Consider the following 27,062-nt stretch of genomic DNA (forward strand, 5'->3'; position numbering starts at 1 on the left):
ACTGGCAAGGGGGTACTCCAGGAACAACTTGAGAAACACTGACCTATGCTATCAAGATGCTTTAATGCAGGGGTGCCCACACTTTTTGGTTTGCGAGCTACTTTTAAAATGACCAAGTCAAAATGATCTACCAACAATAAAATTTTAAAAAAACACAAAGCACACTGTGCGCTGAGAAAATGTTAATTATAATTTATATTTGGAGGTTTTTTCAAAGAGGTCAAGGCAGATAACTTTAAAATATGCAATGTCACCTGAGTAACAATTATACAAAAATAGACAAATATACCCCCTCCCCTTTTACTAAACTGCGGCAGCGGTTTTTAGCGTAGGAAGCTTGTGGCCATGTGCTTAATGCCCTGCGCTGCTCTCGATGTTCATAGGCTCCCTGCGCTAAAAACCGCTATTGAGGTTTAGTAAAAGGGGGCCATAGTGCAAAATATAGACAGCAGATATAAATTTTCAAAATGGACACATTTTGACCACTAAATTGAAAAAATCATTTTTCCTACCTTTTTGTCTGGTGATTTCATGAGTCTCTGGTTGCACTTCCTTCTTCTGTAAAGCCAATATTTCTTTCTTTCTGCCTTCCTTTCTCTCTCCCCCTGCCCCCCTCTTTATTTATGCCTTTCTTTCTCTCTACCCCTGCCCCTCTTTCATTCTGCCTTTCTTTCTCTCTCCCCCTGGCCCCCCTCTCTTTATTTCTGCCTTTCTTTCTCTCTCCTCGTGCCCCCCGAAGCCATTGTGCTGATTTCTCCACTTCCCCAATTCTTTCCCTACCCTCAAGCCACCAATGCGATTTCTCCCTGCTGCTTCCCTGAGCTAGGCCTGGCACGTACAAGCGCCGGGCCACAAGACTTCACTTCCAACGTCAATTCTAATGTCATGGAGGAAGTTCCAGGCCAGCCAGGCAGCGATTGGCTGGCCCAGAACTTCCTCTCGGACGTCAGAATTGATGTCGGAGGTGAAGTTTTCTAAGTCCGGTGTTTGTACGTGCCAGGCCTGGCTTGGGGAAGCAGCAGGGAGAAAAAGATCGCAAAGGCAACGCGATTGACTCGCGTTGCCTTTGCGATCTACTGGTCGATCGCGATTCACCATTTGGGCACCCCTGCTTTAATGTGTATTGTATTAATATTGTAAGTAGCACATTACACCATAATGTACACTATTATTTGAATATTATTACTGCTGTAATTGCCTATTGCCTATGTCCAGCTTATTTCTGTGGTACACACGCTTAGGTGAATTTCTTAAAAAAGGCGGTAGACTGTAAATCCTAATAAACAAAATAAAAAATGATCTGCACAGTGGATGCTGCAATATCCCTTGGAATTTTGGGCCACAGGTTAACAGGAAAAGGACAGGCCCAGTTAGTGGGGAACCATTAATAGTCATATTGGAGTCTAACCCTTTACTGTGTACAGGCACAGCCAATAATTTAAGAACCTGAAAAGCACATTTCTTGCTATTATATGTGAATAACTGTCCAAGAATTTGGTGCTGTCCACCTTAGAACATGATGTTGAAGGTCTGCAAAACTGAGCAAAACAGTCCAGGAAAAATCCACTAGGATAACGTGTAAGTGGGAACGGAGTAAACTGTAGAACTAAAGGAAAATTCTCAATAAAAAAAAAAAAATCCAGCCATCATTATTAATGTTTATCCATTGGTTTTCATTTCTAGGCCTTGAGGGCCATGAACGGTCCCAGGTATTTTGGATATCCCTAATGAAGATGCATGAAAAGGATTTGCATGTCTACTATGGATAAGAATGATGAGGTATTTCCTATTTTGCTGCAATAACTTTAGTATTTAGTCTTTATACACAACACCTTGTTACCTCCAGCCAGCCCCTCAACTAGCCAGATAGATATAACTTTTCTATCTTGTGTGCTTATAGTCACAGAAGACCAGCAAACAGAAAGTCTTACTGCAGTTGGCGGGCTCATCAGATCCATCCACACAGTCATTGTCTCGGTCGCAGACCCAGACTCTTGGGATGCAGCGCTTAGTAATTGCACACTGGAACTGATTTGAAGCACAAGTCACCTCCGCTGGGCAAAGAGCAAAACAGAGGAAATGTTACATAATGGACTTTGTAAATGGTCATATAGTAGATATCTGACTCATCACCTGATTGGTTTAGTACAGCGGTCTGAAAACCAGGCTCGATTCCCACCGCAGCACTTCACTTAGGCGCAAATTCTATAAGAAGCGCCCAGGTTGGGCGCCGCAATAGGCACCGTGCAGCGCGACTCATGCAAAATTGGGTGCCTTTTGGTGAATCACGCTGAGCGGCACCATATTTTGGAGGCGCCCAATAAATAGGCCAGCTCTAGGCACAACTAAAAGTTAGGCGGCCATGCGAGCGTTTAAACACGCTTAAGAGCAGCGATTCTGTAACAAGGCGCCTAGCATGAAGCCACGCCCACGCCTAACATGCAGAGTGCCTATTTGTTTGAAGGCCGCCTAAATTTTTTAGAGGCGCCTTGTTACAGAATCTATCTCGATCGGCGCCTAAGTTTCAATTATTGCTGATTAAAAAGCTTAATTGAGCTTGTTATTCAATTTAGATAGGCGCTTATCTAGTTGGGTGCCTAACTTTAGGCGCCAGTTACAGAATTTGGGCCTAAACCCTCTATTGCACCAAGAACAAAATAAGCTCCATAATATGTAAACCACCTTGACTGTAACCACAAAAATGTGTTATATCTAATCCCACCCCCTTTCCTTTTAATTTTATTGTTTTCCACTTGGAATGGACAGCAAACATAATTTGCTAATTACTCCTACATTGATTTCAAATTTAATCTCTAGGCATTTGCTCCTCCACTTCCCCTCCTCTCCCAACACAGTCTAGCACAGGGGTCTCAAAGTCCCTCCTTGAGGGCCGCAATCCAGTCGGGTTTTCAGAATTTCCCCAATGAATATGCATGAGATCTATGTGCATGCACTGCTTTCAATGCATATTCATCGGGGAAATCCTGAAAACCCGACTGGATTGCGGCCCTCAAGGAGGGACTTTGAGATCCCTAGTCTAGCAGGTAAGAACAGGGGCTATGAGACCTGGCTAGAGAATTCTATACTCAGAATGTCATTATATTTCATATTTTATTTAATTACATTTATTTTCTAAAAGTTGTCCAACTATCCTTACATTTTATTTCTAACATAAATAAATAAATTATAAAGTGCAAATATAAAGTGCAAAGTGTAATCACACCTTGGGTCTTCTAAGCTTACCCTGTTTTATATTCACACTTTATAAGGAGAAATTAGGTTCTTACCTGCTAATTTACTTTCTTTTAGCTTCTCCAGACCAGTAGAGGTTAATCTTTACGAATGGGTATATATCCAATCATGACCAGCAGGTGGAGACTGAAAACAAAACTGTGGGACAGTATATAATATACTCCCTTCTCTATTTACATCAGTCTGCCGAATAGCCAAGCAGAACTAAGAACAGGAAAACAGAAAGAAAACAATACTCCGAACAGGAGTAACAAATAATATACCCAAATGCTGTTGGAAAATGCAGAGGAGAAATACCAGAAGGAAAATGTCCCCACAGCTCGCCAGCTAAGCCAGCTGAGCCACAGCCGCTGTTATTTAATTCTCCCCGGCCCTAGAAAAATACTAGAACCCGCAGCAAAAAACCAAAACTGCCCGCGAAACAGCCCCAACAACAACAACAACAGACAGGGTGGGGACCTCTACTGGTCTGGAGAAGCTAAAAGAAAGTAAATTAGCAGGTAAGAACCTAATTTCTCCTTCTTTAGCACTCTCCAGACCAGTAGAGGTTAATCTTTACGAATGGGACGTACCAAAGCAGTCCCTCACACGGGCGGGACCCCGAAGGGCTGACACCAGAACACACACACCGAACACTGCGCCCTGACGCGCCAGAACATCTACCCGAAAGAGTCTGACAAAGGAATACAAGGAAGACCAAACCGCAGCCTTACAAATGTCCACTGGAGGCACGAGCGACGACTCAGCCCAAGAAGCCGCCTGACCCCGAGTAGAATGAGCTTTGAGAAACTCCGGAACGGGCTGCTGCCCCAGAAGAGAAGCGGAAGCAATAGTCTCCTTGATCTAGCATGCAATAGTAGCACTAGAAGCGCCAGCCCCCCTAAGAGGACCAGTCAGAAGGACAAAGAGATGATTTTATTTCCTGATCTCCTGGGTCCGTTGCACATAAGAGCGAAGGACCCGACCAACATCCAACTTGCTCAGCTGTCTTTGCTCAGAAGAGCCCTCCCAACTACCCAAGACCGGGAGGACCACAGATTGATTGACATGAAAAGGAAAAACTACTTTCGGCAGAAAAGGAAGGAACAGGCCTCAAGACAACCTGCTCCCTAGAAAACTCCAAGAAGGGAGCCCTACAAGAGAAAACCTGTAGCTCAGAAACACGCCTAGCGGAAGAAATGTCCACCAAAAAGACCGTCTTCAGAGTAAGGTCCTTCAAAGAGCAGCCGCCCAATGGTTCGAAGGGCGGGTGCATCAGAATAGAGAGAACCAGACTGAGATTCCAAGAGGGAATAGAGGACCACACGGGAGGCCTGAGCACCTTGGCCGCCCGCAAAAAGCGAATCACATCAGGAATGGCTGTCAAACGCTGACCCGTCACAAACCCCCGAAAGGCTGACAAGGCCACAAGCTGAACCCGGAGAGAAGCCGAAGCCAGGCCTCTATCCAGGCCATCTTGCAAGAACTCTAGGATGTTAGGCACAGAAACGCGAAGAGAGACCACTCCCCGCACCTGGCACCACCCCTCAAAGAAGTGCGAAATCCACACAGAAGCCTGAGAGGTAGAAAGCCTCCAGGACCCCAAGAGTATAGAAATCACCCTATCTGAATACCCCTTCTTACCAAGGCGACCCCTTTCAAAAGCCAAGCCGTAAGACAGAAGGGAGACGGGTCGAACATGGGAATGGGACCCTGCGTCAGAAGGTCGTCCAAGGGAGGCAGAGGAAGAGGATCCGCCACCAGAGTGTCACCAGATCTGCGTATCACGGATGCCGAGGTCAATCTGGAGCCACCAGAACCACCAGACCCGGATGGCGAACAATGCGGAGAAGAACTCTGCCCACTAATGGCCACGGAGGGAACATGCACAACAGCCCCTCTGTTGGTCATGGTTGAACCAGAGCATCCAGACCCTCGGCCAGTCCATCCCTGCGACGACTGAAGAAGTGGAACACCTCGGCATTGCCACTCGTGGCCGTCAGGTCCATCAGGGACTGACCCCAAGCCTGCATTATCAACTGAAAAGCCACAGGGCTGAGACACCACTCTCTGTGATCTAAGATGTGACTGAGGAAGTTCGCCTGAACATTTTCCACCCCGGCCATGTGAGAGGCCGAGAGGTCCAGAAGGCGTGACTCCGCCCCAAAGCATGAGCCGAGCCGCCTCCTCCGCCACCTGAGCGCTCTTGGTGCCTCAACGATTGACATAAGCCACCGCTGTGGCATTGTCAGACCTAACTCTGACCGACTTGCCCATCAAGAGGGAGCGGAAGGCTAACAGCGCCAGAGGGACGGCTCTGGTCTCCAACATGTTGATCGACCAGGACGCCTCCTCCATGGACCAGGTGCCCTGAGCTGAGTGACCTAGACACTGAGCCCCCCCAACCGAGGAGACTGGCATCCGTGAGAAGCACCGTCCACTGCGATAGATCCAGACTCATCCTCTGGACCAGATGAGAGGTCTGGAGCCACCAAAGAAGACTGCAGCGCGCCAAGCCTCGCAGAAGGACAGGGACCTCCAAACTGAGCCTCTGGGGTGACCATCTACGGAGCAGAGCATACTGAAGAGACACATGTGGGCCCGCGCCCACCTCACAACATCCAGGAACGCTGCCATCGACCCCAAGACTTGGAGGAAATCCTGCACCCGAGGACACCGGGACGCCAAAAGAAGGCGAATCTGAGATTGCAATTTGCTTACCCGGGCCTCTGGAAGGAAGACCTTCCCCAAGGAGGTGTCGAACAGAACCCCAAGGTACTCTAGATGCTGAGCGGGGACCAACCGACTCTTGGAAAGGTTGACCACCCAGCCCAGTGACCGGAGAAACTCAACCACCCGAGCCGTAACTTGGGCGCTCTCCTGCAACGACTTCGCCCGAAACAACCAGTCATCCCAGAAGGGGTGCACCAGAATGCCCTCTGACTGCAATGCCACCGTGACGACCACCATCAACTTGGCGAACGTCCGGGGAGTCGTGGCCAGGCCCAAGGGAAGCACACAGAACTGATAGTGCAGACCCAATATCGCAAAGCAAAGAAAGAGCTGAGGAGAGGCCCGAATGGAAACAGGCAAGTAGGTCTCCGCCAGAGCGAGAGAAGACAGGAACTCCCCCGGCTGAACCGCCAGAAGGACAGACTGCAGTGTGTCCATGCGAATAAAAGGGAATTCTGAGAGTCCTGTTGACCTCAGTTTAAACCAAGGATGGGCCAAAAGGTCCCCTCCCTTTAGGGCCCCATAAAGGAAATGGCGTACCAGCCGATACCGCACTCCTGAGGGGACACTGGACAACTGCTTTGAGATCTAGCAAGCGCTGAAGGGTCTGGCGAAAGGCTAGCGTCTCCCATGCCACCTGACATGGAGAGGCTAGATATGATCCGGCAGAGAGTGGGCAAAATTCAAGTACATAACCGTCCCGCACCACCACCAGGACCCACTGATCGGACGTGATCTTGGCCCACTTGGGAAACAAGTTGCGAAGCCGGGCACCCACGGGAACCAAAGGGGGCGCCGGCAAAGAGACATCGCGCAGGACGGGCAGCAGGGGAACCGGGGGGGGAACTCCCAGCCCCCCGACGGGCTCCCTGAAAAGACTGCATGCGCTAAGCCAACCGACCCCGGGGAAAAAACCGGAAGCCTGGAAAGAAGCAGTCCCATGCCCCAGGCGAAACTTGCGAAATTCCCGCAGACACCCCCGGGCAATGCCAACCCGAGATGCCGGGCGGGCACGGTCCTCAGGCAGACGGGGCACCTCAGAGTCCGTCAGAGTCTGAACCACCGGATCTAAGTCCTCTCTAAACAAAAAACAACCCCCGAAAGGGAAATTTTGGGAAGTTCAGTTTTGGACGCGGCAACCGCCGACCAAGCGCGAAGCCACAAGGTACAGCGTGTGGCCACCAAAAGTCCCAGACTTAGCAGCACCAAGTCACAAAGAACAACCGAGAGGAACGAGGCAGTCATCTCAAACTTCACCACCTCCTGATCCACTAAGGACCAGTCATCAGACTCACGATCCAGGACATGCTCAGACCACCGAAACACGGTGCGAGCCACCAGCCCCACACAAATAGCCGCCTGGACCCCCAAGGCAGAGACATCAAAATTATACTTAAGAAGTGTCTCTAACGTACTCTCCTCAGAGACCCTAAGAGCAGAACCGTCCATAACAGGCACGGTATGCCGCTTAGGAAGTGCCGAGACCACCGTGTCCCCCATTGGCGAAATTAAGGTAGCCCTATCCCCCCTCCGGGATGGGATACCCATGAGCCAAGGCGCACACCAAACGAAACGGCGCCTGTAGGCCACTGCGCCAACACAAAATCCTGAAAATCCTGACGCACAGGAAAAGAGCGGGAAACAGGACAGACCCCCTGAAGCAGAGAGGCCCCATATGCGGGGTCTCGGTGGCGCAACTTCAAAAATGCAGCACCAAGGAGACCTGCTACATCAGGTCTAAAAGCTCATCCCTCTGAATAAAAAGCGCACCACGGACGCATCTGCTCTGGAAGACGGGAAACCTGCCGCCCTGCTGCCAGCGGGCATCCCCTCTAGAGGATCCTGGAAGCCCGCCAAAGCAGCCAGGTCCTCAACCATGCCAACACGCTCCTCTAACCACCAATTCGCAATCCAAGCCCCCCCGCGGGCGCTTGGATGAGGGAGGAGGAAGAGGGACGCCAAACAAAAAGAGGGAGGCAAAGCCATAGGGGGCGCGGAGGGAAACCACCCCGAAACCCCCCAGGTGCACGTGGGACCCCCAATTGTCTGCACAAAGAAAGAAATTAAATTGGGGACAAAAAACCCCTGGGGGTCCCCAGGGACTCCCTGCCCCAGCAGGGGTCCTTGCTGAAACCTGCCCCTGTGTTTGCAATACAGGGGGAAGGTCACCTGAGGTTGCAGACAAAATGGAGGGGCCAGACAGAGAAAATGGCGAAGTTCCCGCCAAAAAAGCTCCCTCCATGGCCTGTAGCGGCTGAGAAGGCTGAAACAGTCCCAGCCGCTAAAACAGGCAAGTCGGCATCAGCTTCCCCACTGCTCCCAGCCGACTCGCGAGGCACCATCGGCGGGGAGCTCTGGGCGCCTGCAGCCGCTGCCGACGGAGCTCCACCACCTCACCGGGCCAAACTACCGATTTCAGTCCGGCCGCGAGTGCCTCGCGGCTGGACCTAATTGTGTCCCACTCCCCCGGAGAAGGGCACAATTGCTCCATACGCGACCTAGCTAGAAACAAAGTGCCGGTTAGAAGAAAAAATACAGTAAAAAACATTAAACTGACAGGGAAGTAACCCTGCAGACCGGCACTACCTCAGGATTTTTTTTTTTTTTTTCACAGAACAGACTCCACAGGCTCTCGAAGCAATATGCCTTGCTTGATTTAGGGGGCAAGGCTTACTGCTGAGGCTCCTCTAAAAAAATGTGGGGAGGTGGAGGAAGTGGGGGGAGGGACCCCGCTCGAGACCCGCCGGGTTTGACACCCCCGAGGTCGGACGGACCCCCAAACAGGGCCCGCCCAAGCTCTGTCCGGCCAAAAACAGGGACTAGAAACCCCCTAAAACAAATTCCAACAGCCCTACCAAGGGAGATGGGTACAGATCACTCAACACCTGCTGGAGACTGAAAGAAGACTGAGGTAAATAGAGAAGGGAGTATATTATATACTGTCCCACAGTTTGTTTTCAGTCTCCACCTGCTGGTCATGATTGGATATATACCCATTCGTAAAGATTAACCTCTACTGGTCTGGAGAGTGCTAAAGAATTGTAGTTATTTAATCATTTTAGAAATAAAATGTAAGGATAGTTGGAAAACTTTTAGAAAATAAATGTAATTCAATAAAATATGAACTATAATGACATCCTGAGTATAGAATTTGATGAAGTGAATGTTAGGAATTTTGTTAGAACATTCCGGTTTTTAATTTTGTGTTAAACTGGCTAGAGAATGACACAGGGACAAATTTTCCCCGTCCCCACGGGATCTCTCTAGCCAAGCTCTTTACCCTATCTCTCCCCCATTCCTGTAAACTCTGTCCTCATCTGCATAAGCCTCAAATACTTTAAAATCATAAGGGTTTGAGGCTTGTGCGGTTAAGGCAGGGCTTCTAGGAATGGGACAGAACTTATGGGGACGGGACAGGGATATTGAGATCTTGCAGGGATGAGGCCAAATTTGTCCCCGTGTCATTCTTCATTGGACACTACAATCTAAATCCCAGAACTGTCACTTAAGATAAAATTTCAAGTGAGTGACTAGGTTCTCGACATGGAGGGCTCCTATGCAACACAATCCATAACTTTAATGCCTATAGTGGTGTGATTTGCATGAAGATTCTTTAACATGCTCTAGGAAAATGACCTTCACGAAAAGAACGTCGCTCTTCGTCCTTCCTTTTGACTTGCTGCATTTTGCCGAGATTCATGAGGTGCCTTTTCCTCATGTACTGCACTTTTTTACACAAATGACCCTGAAATTGAAATTAAGTCTGACATAACTGCTAATCAGATCAGATTTCTGCCATCGGCCTCACACAACGGATTCAAACTCCTAATTACATTGAATTTCCTACTTACACTCCAGGGACATCCAGCTTCTGGGAGGGCTGAAACAAATGACACTGAGCTTCTAACATAACATGCTTTTTTAATGTATACTGTACACAATAGAGCATTAATTACCCGATTTTAGACAAAGCAGACAAAAGGAAATTAAAAGATAGAATCTCTCTGGTTAGCCCAAAGAGGTTTTTTTCTTTATTGAACTGAGGACAACTTGTGTGATTAAAATCTACTTACGGCACTCTCTCTCATCCTCTCCATCCCCACAGTTGTCCTGTCCATTGCAGCGGAATATGCCGGGAATGCAGCGGTTCGTATTTGTGCATTTGTACTGGCTGGGGAGGCAGACATGTACATCTAGATTGAGAAACAGAGAATAAGGAGAAATTAAAGGAGGCCTACAACTACTTGGACTGCTCAAAATGCCAAACAACCATTTTCATGCTTTTATCGCTCTCTCCTTGGGACTTCTAAGCCTACCCTGTTTGACGTACTCAGCTATTTCTTATACAAGCTTTTACCTATTGAGCAAAAAGTGCTGAATCTCCTTTTTGTGGTGCCTCATGTAAAAACAAAACATAAAAACCTCAGAACCTGTTCTTCTGCCAGTTACACTGAACTTGTGCATTACTATGAGTCTTATACCAAGGGTTCTGGGGATCCTGTCAAGTCAGAGTCCCAGTCATCATGCACTAGTGACCCCTAGTGGTCACACTCCAGGTGCATATAGATTGGATTGGTTCATAGACAAAATCGCTAAAGACAACGGCACGCCGACAACTGAGCGCAAGGTTGACGGCGCGCCAAAGAAAAGCACTATTTTAAAGGGTTCCGACGGGGGGTGTTGGTGGGGAACTCCCCTACTTTACTTAACAGACATGGCGCTGGTGTTGTGGGGGGTTTGGGAGGTTGTAACCCCCCTGATTATACTTGAAACCAAACTTTTTGCCTGTTTAGGGAAAAAGTTCAGTTTTAAGTATAATGTGGGGGGTTACAACCCCCCAAATCCCCCACAACGCCAGCGCCATGTCTGTTAAGTAAAGTGGGGGGGGGGGGGGGTTCCCCCCCACCCATGTCGTAGCCCTTTAAAATAGTGCTTTTCTTCGGCACGCCATCAATCTTGCGCTCAGTTGTCTGCACTCAGTTGTCGGCGCGCCGTTGTCTCGCGCGATTTAGTCCCGTCACTGACTGGATTTCTCAGGGAGCTGCAGTCTGTGGCTCTGGCTGAGTGCTGCTGCTGCTGAAAAATCTAGGTCATTAGGAGGTGGGGGGGGGTATATAAAAATGGGAGGTAGAGACGAATCCAGGGTAGTTGGGAACAAAGACTCTTGGTACTGCAGCATCAGCAGACAGAACCCTATCTGGGTCTGCATTCCCTCTTAGCTGATGGCTAGCCAGTTGGTGTCTGCGTGCAATGATACAATCGATCAGCTTGTGCTGCTTATCCCAGCTGTGGTGACACTAATGGGAAGATGGCATAATTACATCTTCGAAGACGAAAAGCAAAGAAGACCAAACTCTGTACAAAGTCAACCAGTCAAAAATGAGCAGAGATGACCACGGTATTCAGGCTGGCAAAAACTTTAATAGGTAGCTCTCATGGAGCACACTACAAATGAACCCGACACGGGCCATATTTCGGCAAAACATCAATAAAAATATGAAATCATCAAGCCGGATAACTTTGTTGTGGCGGTCTAATGTGGACCATACGTTTGCTATTTTGGGAAATTTAGTTTATTGAGAAAAAAAAAAATGAAATCATTTACATTAAAACATAAATTTCAATAGGTGTGCAACATAATGCAAAATGAAATGTAAGATAAAAACCAAAACTTGTCAATTAAAAAATCCCACACCCAAATATATGACATAAAAAGCATTAAAAGTTGCATACTAAAACAGCAAAGTTAAATTGATAAACTTATGATCGACTTTAAGCAAATTACAATTTTAGAAGGTGGTAGGCTATTATTTGCTTAAAGTTTATCAATTTAACTCTGTTGTTTTAGTATGCAATTTTTTAATGCTTTTTGTGTCATATACATAGGTTTAATTTGTTCGGTTGTCACTTTATATATGAATGCATCATCACCTTTTGGTTTTTATAATAATTTTATTCTTAAATACTGCCAAACCATCAGTTCAAGGTGGTTTACAACAAGAAGAGGCTGCACAAACAGTGAATTACACACATGAGCATCAAATGTTTCTCAGAAAATACAAATTGCAATTAAGTCACATATTTATCAAACAGGTAAGTTTTTAGAATTTTTCAAAATCCTCTATAATAAAACACTTACCCACGCATGCGCACTTACGATTCCGTGATTCCTGCCACCGTGATTTGTGACTCTGTGCCAAATTACATTTGTGGCACGTGGGGCGGCTTACACCGGCTTGGGACATGGATTGAGCGGCGGTTTGTCTTTACAACGGCAGGAGGGTGTCTTGCGAGGTGTCCTATGCTGGTAAGAAGTGGAAGGGGAGAGGAAAAGGGGGCTGCTCTGGGGGGAGGGGTGTGCTGGGGGGCAGACAGCAATCATGCTTTGCTCTGGGAGGGGGGAAACAGAAGGAGGCCACGGAGAGACAGGCAGGCATGGCGCAAGAGAAATATATGCAGGCAGGGGGCCAGGTTAAACGAAGGGAGAAGGGCTGCTGCTGGACAGGGGGAGCAGGGAAGGGGTGCTGCTGGACAGGGGGGAGGTAAAAGGAAGGTAGAAGGGCTACCGCTGGACAGGGGGAGCAGGGAAGGGGTGGTGTGGACAGCCGAGGAAAGAGAGAGACAGCAAGAAAGACAGACAGCGGCCAAGGAGAGAGAGAGAAAGAAAGAAAGAAGGGAAGAAAGACAGACACACACATCTATTCTAACACCCGTTAATATAACGGGCTTAAAGACAAGTAGATAATAAGCCTGAGCTTGGGGAATAAAAGCATTCCAACATGAATTCATTGCACTAGCCTGAAATGCAAAAGTTTTTCCTAAGAATCTCTTGCTGCGACATGCTTTTACCGATGGGAACATAAACCAACAGGTTTTTCGTGTATTCTTGTTTGAATTATAAAACTCAAAGTGGGAAGAGAGGTAGGTTGAAGTCAATCCAAATAAAACTTTAAAACAAATACAGCCAAATTTAAACAAAACTCTAGCCTCGAATGGTAACCAATGGAGCTTCAGATAATAAGGGTTTACATGGTCATATTTTTTAAGGCCAAAAATCAAACGGACTGCTGTATTCCGTATTATTCTGAGTCTAAGAGTTTTTTTTATGAGATCCCAGATAAACAATATTGCAGTAGTTCAGAATAGACAAAATTGATGACTGAACCAGTAACTTAAAAGACGTTAAATCAAAATATTTTTTAATAGTGCGAAGCTTCCATAGTCCTGAAAAGCATTTTTTAATCAGTAGATGAGTATGGTCATTAAAAGATAACAAAGTGATCTAGTGTAACGCCTAATATACCTATTGAAATTTATGTTTTAAGGTAAATGATTTCATATTTTATTGATATTTTATGGCCTGTGTCGGGTTTGTTTGAAGTGTGTTCCACGCAAGCTGCCTATTAAAGTTTTTATCAGCCTGAATACCCTGGTCATCTCTGCTCATTTTGTCTGATTATTACATCTTCTTCAGGCCCACACCCACCTCCATAATACCCCGGGTGTACTTCCATGTCTTCCTGTGACCCGGTTAGCAGAGGCCAATTCTGAATGAGAAAGAAATCCACAAAATGAGGAAGAGGAACCTTTTCACTGAAAAAAAAAAACCTTCCCTTAGGTAGACGGGTAAGTTTCCATAAAAGAAGGCATGATAATGCTGGAAAAAAAAAGGTGCGTGCGCTTTTTACTACACGATTCTGACTTATACCTCTGTGCAATCGTAAAACTAAGCAAATGCCAATCGAAACCAAGTCAGTCGGGGTAAAAACAAGAATAGAATTTTACATTGAGAGGGGACATCACGGCTGCTTCACCAGCCTTTGTACTTATTTCCTAAGGTACAAGGAGACCCAAGGGACTTAAACACACAATCACGCGTTGCCAGAGGTTGTGGTAAGAGATAGCGTAGCTGGTTTTAAGAAAGGTTTGGACAAGTTCCTGGAGGAAAAGTCCATAGTCTGTTATTGAGAAAGACATGGGGGAAGCTACTTCTTGCCCTGGATCGGTAGCATGGAATGTTGCTGCTCCTTGGGTTTTGGCCAGGTACTAATGACCTGGATTGGCCACCGTGAAAACGGGCTACTGGGCTTGATGGACCATTGGTCTGACCCATTAGGCTATTCTTATGTTCACTGCCTTCAAATAATACAAAATGCAGCAGTCCGCTTGATATTTGGGCTCAAGAAGTATGATCATGTGAGCCCATATTATCAACATCTTCACTGGTTAACATTTGAGCCAAGAGTTATGTTTAAATTTGGATGTATTTGTTTTAAAGCGTTGTTTTGGACTAGCTCCAGGATATTATCCTCTCAGCTACACTTGCATAAATCCAATACGAGCACTCAACATAGCTATATGTTTACTTATCCGACCTTAAAAGCCTGTCGATTTAAGAGATTTTTGGAGAAAACGTTTTCTTTTCAAGCTGGGAAAATGAACACCTGGTTAAGTACTCTTAGACCACAAGCCCAATCCTATTATTCCTTTAGGAAGTTATTAAAAACCTACTTATTGGATAAAATGAGATTGGATGTATTCCCTTCAAAATATTTATGTATATTTCACTGAATGTACAGCCTTCTCGGATGTAAACCGCTTAGAACTTATGGTAGGGCGGTATATAAGAACAAAAGTTGTTATTATTGTTATTCAGCAGAACTTCTCCAAACAACACACTCAAGCTCACTCCTCCACCCAGTGGCATATTAAGGGGAGGGGGCGGTCCACCCCAGGTCTTGGTGAGGGCGCAAGCACCCATCCTCCTCGCCACAGCCACTATCATGTGTGTATGCTGTTTCCCTTCCTCTGTACCTTTATAATGTTCCTGATGCAAACAGCAACCCCCAAGCTGCTGTCACACCAGGGTCGGCTCTTCCTCCGATGTCACTTCCTGGACCCGTGCCTAGGAAGTGATGTCGGAGGAAGAGCCGATGCTGACGCGATAGCAGCTTGGGGGGGTTGCTGCTTGCGCCAGGATCGTTACAGAGGTACGAGGGAAGGGAGTGGGGAAGGAACGTCACCACCCTAGGTGCCTTTCACCCTCGCTATGTCACTGCCTCAAACCCCCCCTAAAAAAATGATGCTCATGCTCACCACAGTTGGCTTCGTCAGAGTTGTCCTGGCAGTCATTGTCACCATCACAGATGAAGGCTGGATTGGTGCAGATCCCCGTTGAGCACTGGAATTGTCCTGGCCGACATTTAAATTCAACTGTGTGGCAAGAAGCGGAGAACAGTATTATTATTATTATTTTTAATCTTTATTGATTTTCCTATCTTCAATAGTGCAATACATAAATATATCATATATAATAAGTCAATATAAGCATATTTAACTTTAAAATATACCTAGCCAACCATTTCTCCCCCCCACCCACCCACCTAATGATAATTTTTAAAAATACAGAAACATAGGGCTCCTTTTATCAAGCTGCGCTAGCGGGGTTAACACTCGCAACTTTTCATCACGCGTTAACCCCCGCCACGCTGGCCTAAAAACTACCGCCTGCTCAAGGGAGTCGGTAGTGGCTAGCGCGGACGGCAGTTTAGCGCGCAGTAATTACACGCATTAAACCGCTGGCGCGGCTTGATAAAAGGAGCCCATAGATTTCCCCAATAACCTTACCCTATTAGCCATATCCTTCCATCCTCCCACCCATCCCAAGTGTAGGAATTTAAAAATCAAATTATGACAGAAATAACCTCCCCCCCCCACCCCTTCTCTGGAGGTGTACCAAAATGAACAAAAACTGACTCACAATCAAAACCTATTCTATTATTAAAAATCGGATCTATTTCCTTACAAAGTTTCATCTGCATAGTAACCGGCTCAAAACCATTTTGTTCGTTTTCCAGATTACTTTATATTGTGGGCTCAAGAAGTCAGGGTAGATAACCTGCAAAGCTGCCCTAAATTTCTGCTGCCTCCTGTTTTCACCCTGCTCAGCCTGGAAGGTTCAGTAAGAAAATGCATGAAAGCCTGCACAAATTGTAGTTGAAATAAATGTACCAGGGAAATGCCAACAACTGAATGAAAATAAAAATGAAAGGGGTTGATTAGTCAAGCAATTTAGCCAGTCAGAAATTGCTACCGGGCAGCTAAACTGCCTGTTTAGGTTAACTGCTAATTTTCAGCTTAATCTACTATTGTCCCTTGATACTCAACTTCTGGAAATCCATTTGGGGGTCACATTATTACGATATTGGAAGTTCCACCATCGCTATTATATGATATAATATTGTTTGGAATGATATTATTCCCTATGACACCAATTAATGCAAATCCGAATAAATTTCTCCTCATCATGACAGGAGTAGTCATGCAGCTGATAATGAAAAATTGGGATAACTTAAACTATAGTTTCTGGTGGGAATCCTTATGTCAGATTTATAAGTTTGAAAACATTAATTCTTTACAGAGGGGACACCATAGCAAATTTAAGGAAATTTGGGGCTCGTTAAAATATTGTAAGATATAAGTTTGAATTATTAGCATTATTTCCCTTTGATTCATGAAAGATTGTTATATATATCCAGGAGGGGTGGGGGGATGGCTAGAGTAGGGGAGGGGATTTAAATAGCTGTATATTATTTATTGGTATAGAGTGCAGTATGTTATATTACTTGATTGTTCATGTATTTGCACTATGTATTTGATTTTTTAAATGAATAAAGAATTAAAAAAAAAAAATTTCAGCTTAATCAACCAATGCCACTGAAAATAACCAGGTAGCGCTGAACTGAAAACCAGGGGTGGAACTGGCACTTGGCTGGTTAAGTGCCCACATCCAGCATTTAACTGGCCAGGTTAACTACATAAATGGGACTGTATAAAAGGAAGCCCTATCTTTATGCTGTGTGCCATAAGTGCTGAATATCACCTTTAACTGGCTATGCATTAGATGGCTCCAGAAACCCAGAAATTCAATGCCAATGTCCGGACATGGCCTGGCATTGAATTTCCAGTTTTAACCCCAGCAGTGGTCAGCATCAAAAATTACAAAGACGAGAGGGGACACTCGAAGTTACAGGAAAATACTTTTAAAATCAATAGGAGGAAATATTTTTTTCACTCACAGAATAGTTAAGCTCTGGAACGCACTGCCAGAGGATGTGGTAATAGCTGGTTTTAAAAGTGTTTTTGACAAGTTCCTGGAGGAAAAGCGTATAGCCTCCTATTGAGACGGAGATGGGGGGAGCCACTGCTTGCCCTGGATTGGTAGCATGGAATGTTGCTACTATTTGGGTTTTTGTCAGGTACTAACTAGTGACCTGGATTGGCCACTGTGAAAACAGGCTACTGGGCTAAATAGACCATTGGTCTGACCCGGTATGTTTGTTCTAATGAATGTCAGGCCCTAGACGTGGTTTCACAGCACATAGTGGGGAAAGTGCTACAAAATTGGGAAAGCCACTGAAAGGTGTAATTATCAGCATGGGCTAACATTATGGGCTCCTTTTACAAAGGTGCGTTAGGGCCTTAACGCGCTGAATAGCCTCCTTTTAAGCAGACGGTAATTTTTCGGCTACCTCACACTAATCTTGTTTGTGCGCTAAAAACGCTAGCGCACCTTAGTAAAAGGAGCCCTATGTCACATTATTTTACCACTAACTTGTGCTATTTTACCACAGGTACCATTTTAAGGAATGAGACCTAGTTCCTAATAATGGGTAAACATTAAAATAACATCTTAACGGTAGCCCACATTGATATCTAACCCCCACCCCCACCTCAACTTCTAAATGTGAAATCAATTCTTGCTTTAGTTTAGGTCAGTGGTTTTTACAGTTAGTATAACCTAAACCAGTAGTTCCCAACCCTGTCCTGGAGGACCACCAGGCCAGTCAGGTTTTCAGGATAGCCCTAATGAATATGCATGGAGCAGATTTGCATGCCTGGCACCTCTCTCATGCATCTCTCTCATGCATATTCATTAGGGCTATCCTGAAAACCCGACTGGCCTGGTGGTCCTCCAGGACAGGGTTGGGAACCACTGGTTTAGGTTATACTAACTGTAAAAATTCAGTTTTCTTTATTGTGTCAAGTGTGTGTAAAATTCACAAATATCATCAGAATTGCTTTTTTTGTCTTGTTTCTGTGTGGAACCAACTGTCAGTAAAAGGGGAAAAAAAGTAGTAAACAAAACTATGTGATGGCATGAGAAGGCAGCAAATGGGGAAGTTCATGAATGTAGGCAATCTGTAAAGCCTAAGTCAGGGGTAGGCAATTCCGGTCCTCGAGAGCCAGGGCCAGGTCAGGTTTTCAGGATCTCCACCATGAATATGTATGAGATGGATTTGCACACACTGCCTCCTTGAGATGCAAATCTATCTCGTGCATATTTATTGTGGATATCCTGAAAACCTGACCTGGCTCCGGCTCTCGAGGACCGGAATTGCCTATCCCTGGCCTAAGTCAACATGCATTAATCAGTGAGTACCTACTGAGAGGAGATGCCTTCAGAGGAAGTCTCATCCTCCTAACTAAGGGCTAGATTCACTAACCTGCCCGATCATGACCGATCCGTGCAGGTCCGATGGATTCTGCAACCAAGAATATTCTAATGGGGGTGACTGGAGGCATGCCCTCACCTGGTGACGCGGATCGCTAGGTAGCGATCCTGACGCATGCGCAGACCATCTACTTTGCCTGTAGAAGGTCTGTGCGTGTGTCTGCTCTGTTTTTTTGTTTTTAAATTCTTTTTTACTGGTCCCAACTCTCCTGCTCTCTGCCGCCCTTCCCCGCAGTGCTTGCCCATGGTTTTAACCCGTGGGTTTAAAGCAGGTTAAAACCATGGGCTTGTGCTGCAGAAAGGGCGGCACAGAGCAGGAGAGTCGGGGGAGGCAGAGAGCAGGAGAGTTGGGGAAGCCAAAAAGAGTCGGAGCAGGCAGTACTCTGAGTGGAGCCTCACCAAAAAAAATAGCAGGGCAGAGAGCAGAGAAGCCTGATCGGGGCAGAGAGCAGTATTTTATACAAGCAACTGGTCCTCACCAGTCGCTTGCTCTTGATCGACCAGCCAGTCGGTGTATCAGGAAAAAAGTATTGTGAATCGCGTCCTTCCTGCTTTGCATGCCGATTCCTCTCTTTTGCATGCACGGATCAGGATCAGGTTAGTGAATCGGGTCGGATGGAAATCGGGTCGCAAAGGGGTTAGTGAATCGGATCGGAGGGAAATCGGGTCGCAAACCGATCGATACACGATCGGTTTGCTTAGTGAATCTAGCCCCAAGTTCTCCATGTTCATTACCCTTCAGGGGTCCCACTCTTTCGAAAATCAAAGATCTCAAACAGTGCCTCAGTAAGCTGAGAGGTATGACAGGAACCCATCCAGTTTAGGCATCCCCCTCCAAATATTTATTAAAATTTGTCTGTTCTAAACATTCTCTTGTTACACCACTTTCTTTCATTGAAAGGTACAGGTATGCCACACGTGATATTTAAAAACAGTAATCAAGGAATGGATAACTGGTAACTCACGACAGTCCTCGGGTTCATCCGAGCGGTCTCCGCAGTCATCCTCTGTGTCACACTTCCACCAGAATGGAATGCACTTGTCATTCTTACACACAAACTAGGAACAGAAAGGTAGAAATTGAAGCTTAAAGATAAAATGGTGGCAAACAGCCAATTGCTCCAATGGGATCTGTTAAGAACAGCCAAGTTACCAAGAATCGGGCTGATATTCAAATGGATATATCTTGACCAGCAGTGGATGAACGTACAACTTTGCTTTCTATGCATTTTCAATTCTTATACTTATAGTATCAGGTAGAAAATAGGACTACACAGCTCGATGTTATCCAAACACAAAGGTAATGTTCTAATCTAGGTGCCCTCATTTATGCATTCCTTGTTCACATGTCTAGAGCATTAATACTTGCATGTGTATGTGCATTAGTGCTGCCCGATTCACGATTCCAATCAATTCACTGATTCAGTTTGGGTAAATCGATTTGTTTTGAAAAAAACAAAATGGACTCACTAATTAAGGCCTGCTCTTGGGCTTTCCCTCTGCCAGAAAGAGAGGGTGCTGGCCATATGGTATGTTGATGGGGGGGGGGGGGGGGCTGGAGGGAAGGGAAGAGAGAGGATGCTGGCCACATGGGGTGGAAGGGATGCTGGAGGGAAGAGAGAGAGAGACACTGCATTGTAGGCTGGAGCTGAAGGGGCAGGGAGAGAGGGTACTGGACCTGCAGGGAGGAGGAGAGAGAAGGGAAGGGAAGTTATAGAGATGGAAGATGGATGGTGAACACAAAGAAAGAAGAAAATGTAAAATGGGCAGACCTTGCGAGTGAGTTAACAGAAGACAAACAGAAACCATAGTCTGGGGCCAACATGATTTGAATAATAAAATGACCAGACAACAAAAGGTAGAAGAAATAATTTTATTTTCTATTTTGTGATTACAATACATCAGATTTGAAATGTGTATCCTGCCTGAGCTGGTGTTAAGACAGCAAGCACGAGCTAGGATCTAACAGTGTTTGTTTTGTTTACAACTGAGAGCACACCTGTGTAGGGCTGGAGAGGGCGAAGGGGTGGGGTGGGGGTGAAGAAGCTGCAAAATAAACCCTTCAGCTAATTTTAAAGCTATATCATAGAAAGCAAATCGAATTGTATCCAAAAATCGATTTAAAAAAAAAAATTGAATCAAATTGAAATTTTTTTTACTGAATCGGACAGTTCCAACGTGTATACCTACCTGTGGAAGTGCTAACTAAATACTATTCAAAAAATACCTGCTTAACTTACATTACACATATTTGCAAGAGGGTGTACACATGGATAGAGCATGGTTGAGCTACCTAAACCAGTAGCACTTCTGAATATACAAATTAAATGTGACAATCTGGCCCAAATGTGTTTTAAGATTCTAACTATGTTTATAAAGCTGGGCAAGGACTCTGAGAAATTTAATGAGAAGTACCATTTTTAAAGCCCTCTTAGATTTCAATATGCATTTAACACTGTACCTATCACACATGATTTTAGGACCAATTCAGTGGCATGTGGAGGAGTCTGGCTTCAGTGACGAAGGGCTCCTTTTACTAAGCTGCGTTAGGGCATTAACGCGTGGAATAGCACGTGCTGAATTGCCGCACGCGCTAGACCTTAACGCCAGCATTGAGCTGGCGTTAGTTCTAGCTGTGTTGCGCGTGGTGTAGCGTGCGGTAATATCCTGTGTGCACTAAAAGGAGCCCTAAGTCAGGTCTTCTGGTCTCCAGAGGCAGCATTCACAGCCCCTGAGGGAAGGAAGCCCGAATGATCCCTAATGGCACCATTTAGGGTCCATGATTGCAGGGTTTCTGGAGCAGCTCTGGTGCTTGGTCTCCTACTAAGCACCATTAATGCAATGACTAGATGAAAATGAGTTGGGGGGGGAATAAAAACAGGGAGAAATGGAGATCTTAGCCCTGATTCTGTCCAAAATGGAATCTCCAAAGAGTAGAAGACAACTGCCAGGTCAAAAACCCCCAAATGCATTGTCAATAGCTGACACTCTGGGCCCCTGTGCAATATCTGACCTTATTAACATCATCTCACCAGTTGCTGGCAGTAAATTAGAGAATGGCACGGGGACAAATTTGTCCCCATCCCCGTAGGAACTCAATTTCTCCGTCCCCACGAGTTTTGTCGCTGTCCCTGTCCCATTCATGTAAGTTTCAAGTTTCAAGTTTATTTATACATTTGATGTATCGCCTATTTAAATTGCTAGGCGATGTACATAATCCAAGTAAAAAACAGAGAAACTAACATATTAACAATGTAATTACATAAAATACATACTTGAGGTGGGAGGAAAGAAATTAAAAGGTTACAATCTTGAGTTCGGTAAAAAAGGTAAAAACAAGAGGTAAGGGGTTAAAAAACCAAAGCACAGTTTAAGAAGTATCCCTAAAGCAAATAAAAATTTCAAGTATTAAAAACATCTTTAAATAAATAAGTTTTTAAAAGCTCTGCCATAACTGCAAAAGCTCTGCCATAACTGCACAAACCTCGAACACTTATGATTTTAAAGTGTTCGAGGCTTGTGCAAATGAGGACAAAGCTTGCAGGCATGGGGCAGGGGCAGGAAGAGAACTTGCAGGAACGGGAAAATGAGTTCCCGCGGGGACAGAGAAAAATTTGCCCCTGTGTCATTCTCTACAGTAAATGAATAAAGTGCCTATTACCTGGCTAGCGGTGCAATTGGAAACACAAGTCTTGCCGTCGTTAGCAAGATAGAAGTTGGTTGGACAGGCACATCTGTGGCTACCTCCTGGTGAGAGGAGACACAGGTTGCTGCAGCCTCCATTATTAGTTTTACAAGGATGGTTGGGAACTGGAGAAAAAGAAACATGGCATATTGTGTCAACTTATATCCCACCAAATTCTCACATATTGGAGTTCTAAGCGAGTTGCAATTAGAAAATAGCTTTTCTAAAGCTCACATACATACATAGATTGAGCTGTATCATCTTGACAATTATCACAAATTTCTGTGGGTTGACTGATATCAACTCTTAGGTAGTGGGTTGTAAAGTATATTGTCTTTATTCATTGAGGGAGCTATGTTGCTGTGTGTAATTTACATTTCTCGAGATTTCTCACAATTCTGGAAAAGCCACCTTTTCAGATCTTTTCGGAATCTGGTGAGATTGATGGCAGTTCAGATTTCTGTGGGAAGTGAGTTCCAAGTTTTAGCAATCCAATAGGTAAAAGATTTGCAGTGTGGTTTAGTATACACTTCTCCCTCCTTATCCACAGGGGTTAGGGGCAGAGCCGGCCCGCGAATATTAAAAAACTGTGAATAATATTCGGGCCGGTTCTGCCCCTAACCCCGCCCTGTAAGCCCTCCCCCCTTAAGCCTGACCTGGTGGTCTAGCGGGTTTTTGGGGCAGGAGCGATCTTCCCAAGCTCCTGCCCCGTGCAGATCGCTCACAGGAAATGGCTGCCTTGAGCTTCCGTAGTCTCTCGAGCCATTTCCTGTGAGCGATCTGCACAGGGCAGGAGCGTGGGAAGAGCGCTTCTGCCCAAAAACCCACTAGATCACCAGGTCAGGCTTAAGGGGGGGGGGGGGGGCTTAAAAATAGCCTGAAAATGAAAATGGTTTTTTTTTGGTTTAAAATCATGAATAACCGAATCCGCAGGTGCTGAAACCGCGGATTCGGAGGGGGAAGTGTATTTTATACCTTTCATAGATGGGTAGGACAGAATTAGTTTGTCAGAGTTGGGGTGTTCTAGTGCTCTTCCTAGTAGCCGTCAGGAGTATCACCATACAGGGTGTGAATGCTATGCAGCATAATTTGAAGTAAATTCTTTTTTTTTTCCTTTGGAAGTTCTTTTGAGGAGCGGGGTGACATGACTGAATTTTGGTTTATAGAATATGAGACTTGCTGAGGTATATTGTATTAGTTGAAGTTTTTTCATAGATTTCTCTGAGATTCCTGAAAGTAGTGCATTATTTATTATTCAGTTTTCTATCGTGTCCTCCCCAAAGAGCTCAGAACGGGTTACAGGCTAACATACATAATATACAGTTAACAGGTTACAATGTGCTATAGTTACAGTACAAGTTTTTATCCTAACTCTTATCTCGGCATAACAAAGACCTGCCTTCAAAGACTCCAACTGACACAAAATACCGCTGCAAAATTGATTTTTGGAAAAAGTAAATTTGACCATGTGTCTCCTTTGCTTTTGAACCTTCATTGGCTTCCGGTCTATCTCAGGATTCACTTCAAATGTGCATGTATTACTTTTAAAATTTTATATGGTATCTTCATCCCTCTTGTTCCTTTATTATGGAATGCTTATAGATTCTCCTATGCAAGAGGCACCCAACAATTCAAACTCTCCCTTCCTTCAGTGAAAGAAATCAAAGGAGTCAAGAATTTCAGTCAATCCTTGGTTTTCAAATTTTGTCAACTATGGAACGAACTTCCTCTTATTTTAAGGGGTCCTGGTCCTTTTCAACTTTTTCGTAAATCTTTAAAAATTATTTTATTTGCCAAACACTTTGGAAACCAGTCATATTAATATATATATATTTTTTTAATTTCTTTATTCTTTTTCAAACTTACATCAAGTGCACAAAAAGAACAACATGAAAAACTATCGTATAACACTTGAACATCATACATTATATTCTTAATATGTAAATTAATTAAAAACCCTCCCCCCTCCCATCTTTCTATACAATCATTAAAACTATCATATTCCTTCAAAATTTCAATTTTGCTACATCTTATCTTCCAATCTCCCCACCCCCCTATGTATATTATCAAAGAAAAATGATGCCTATTCACTACAAAAATCAACCATCGGTCTCCATATCTTTAAAAATTTTTTATAACTTCCTTTCTGTATTGCAATTGCTCTTTCCATCTTGTAATATTAATATTTTCTGATTGTTACTTTTTAAAGTATTTTTTTAGTTACTGTTAACTGAGTCGAACTCCTTTCTGGCTGAAGACCTGGTATGTAAAGCTAAGTTTTAGTTTAGTTTAATATACAGTACACAATATACAGTGTACAAGTTGCAATTTGCCATAGTTACAGTGCAAGGTTTTTCATTACAAGTTTTCGTAGGGATAGAATGGATGATTATACTAATATTCTAAAGTGTTGTTGGAGGAAGCGTGCTCTAACTCTCCTCAGCTTATGAAGTGTGGCAAATGATTTCCTAAGTTGTTTACATATGTTTCTAAGTTCAGTGAGTTGTCTAATTGAACTCACCGGTATTTTAGATGACTTTTCAATGTTGAAGCTGACTGCGAGTCCTAGTGACTTGATGAACTAAGGATGTAAAAAGAAATCTGTTTTGTGCTAGTTCGGAAAGGACCTCAATCGTCATCCCCATGGTTGTTTTCAACATGTCCAGCCATCTGATCGCAGGTCGCCCTCTTCACCTGGTTCCTTTGATCTTCCCAAATATGATGTCCTTCTCCAGTGATCTCTCTCTACTAATGGTGTGACCAAAATAAGACAGTCATAACGTCATCGTTTGGGCTTCGAGTGACATAGCCAGTTGATCTCTTCTAGAATCGCCTAAAATCCTTCTTCAGCACCAAAGCTCAAGTGAGTCAATCTTCTTTCTGTCTTGTTTCAGTAGTGTCCAGCTTTTGCATCCATAACTGACCACTGAGAAAATGAGTGCATGGGCAAGTCTGATCTTCATTTGGAGTGTTACCTCCTTGCCTTAGAATAGTTTGTCGATAGCCTTCATTGACGAGAGACAGAGTGCTATTCTGCAGAGTATTTCCTCCCTGCTAGTTCCTTCTTGGTTTACAAAAGAGCCCAGGAGATTGAAATCCTTTACAACTTCTATTCTATTGCCTTCAAACTCAAAATTTTAATCATTTTCTGTGATCATGATCTTCATCTTGTTTAAATTCAGTTCTAATGTTGTATGCTATTTGCCTTTAAATAGTTCAGTAATTTATTCTTATTTTGATTTCTAGTTTAGGCCTCTGAATCATAGATCTATTTTGGGATTAGATATGAATGACTGAAGATTTATATTTTATGGATAGTATTGTGTTGATATTAACAAATATTGTATCACCAAGGAGTTCCAAGTATACAGTTGGATATCATGGAGATAAGTATTGATCTCTGCTGTGTTAAACTGATGTCTCCTTGATATGTGATGACTGAAATATATACATACCCGTCCATATGGTGATTTATGCACTATATACAGTATATTGGGCTCAATTCTGAGCACATTTCAGGATTAATTTTATTAATTAATTAGGATTTTGAGTTTGGTTTATATATTTTTTTTATTTCCTCTTATATGGTTTTTGTTGACACTTTTACCAATGGACAAAGAGGGCAGCTGCCCTAGGCCCAGTTTAACAAGGGAGCTCATAAGGAAAAGAGGCCCTGAGCACAGGACGTGTACCTGTAAAGCATCTATCTTTTCCACCCTTCCCCTCCCACAGTGCAGCACTTCCCTGGAATAAAAAGAGCCAAACAGGTTTAGAGTTGCCATCAGACAGCACCACTGATGGCTCTAATTGTCTCTTCCCTTCTAACATCACTTCCTATTTTTGAAGGGTGAGATCAGCGGCGCCGACAGTGGCATGGACTGAAGGTATCTCTGTGCCTTTATGCCTCTGCTTATCCCAAGGAAGCAAGAAAAGTGTTGCTGGACTGAGGAGGAGGTAGAGAAAAAGGGCACTGTTAGATCAGGGGGATGGGGAGCCATCCAAAAAGGTCTGCCCAAAGCCCTAGCTTTGCACTTTATAGTAACAGGAAATGTGCTATTTTACAAAGTCGTCCCAGAGCTATTTCTCACCTTTACAAAGACCTATAGTTTTAAAGGAGACCTGCAAAGTACATTAGGAACTTACGTACCATCTGGCTGCCGGTAGGAATGGTAGATATGGATGTCCATGGGTCTATGAAGGGTGCTGATGAGAACAGACTTGTTTGCACCGGTGCTCTTGTGGGCTCGGTTGATAGACTTGGTCTCCCAGTCCGTCCAATAGATGTAATCCTCAAAGAGTGTCAGAGCAAAGATGTGAGGGATATCCTGGCTCAGTACTGCAGAGAGAGGGCAGCTTATGAACCGTACCATACATTGGGGGAAGGGGGGGGGGAATCAAATTAAAGCACAAGACAGAGTGGTTGTGAATTTCACACGTATTGAAATATAGTAGCAATAACCACCAGTACCTCTCATCACATTTTTAAAAGGACACTTTTCAGATTTCGTGGTATCTTATATGAAACTGAGGTATATTTGATCTGATCACATTGCCATAAGTAGATGGATGCCTGATTTAAATAGTCACAGCAGCGCGGTCTCTCTCCGCGCACTTCTCCCACCTTCTCCCCCAGGTCCCCGGAAGAAGGCAGGTACTGATTGCTCCCCCCCATTTCCCCCACTCATGAGGCTCTTCTGGGTGCTAGACTGCATGTACAACTGTTTCACTTAGGGACCAAGTCACTCCTATTGGCTATCATGCTCTATGATCATACTGGTGTACAAACTTGTAAAGCAGTAATATGTAATCATATACCAATAATGTATAGATTTATTAAATCAGTTATATCTTTTTAATCCCTTTCTTGGATCATCAGAATTTAGCGCAGCTGTTCCTTCA

General features: G+C 44.6%; 1 protein-coding gene across 1 annotated transcript in view; it reads right to left on the reverse strand.

Moving 5' to 3' along the window:
• LRP1 (LDL receptor related protein 1) overlaps positions 1 to 27,062 on the reverse strand; it is a 777,705-nt gene that overhangs the window by 131,335 nt on the left and 619,308 nt on the right. The window contains exons 61-66 of the mRNA XM_033939435.1: positions 26,311 to 26,499; positions 22,140 to 22,288; positions 19,444 to 19,537; positions 15,061 to 15,177; positions 10,038 to 10,157; positions 1,932 to 2,054 (exon numbers count right to left, since the gene is read on the reverse strand). Coding sequence (XP_033795326.1) covers positions 1,932 to 2,054; positions 10,038 to 10,157; positions 15,061 to 15,177; positions 19,444 to 19,537; positions 22,140 to 22,288; positions 26,311 to 26,499 — 792 coding nt within the window. The remainder of the gene's footprint in view (positions 1 to 1,931; positions 2,055 to 10,037; positions 10,158 to 15,060; positions 15,178 to 19,443; positions 19,538 to 22,139; positions 22,289 to 26,310; positions 26,500 to 27,062) is intronic.

Source organism: Geotrypetes seraphini, chromosome 3, assembly GCF_902459505.1.
Source record: "Geotrypetes seraphini chromosome 3, aGeoSer1.1, whole genome shotgun sequence".
Classification (NCBI taxonomy): domain Eukaryota; kingdom Metazoa; phylum Chordata; class Amphibia; order Gymnophiona; family Dermophiidae; genus Geotrypetes; species Geotrypetes seraphini.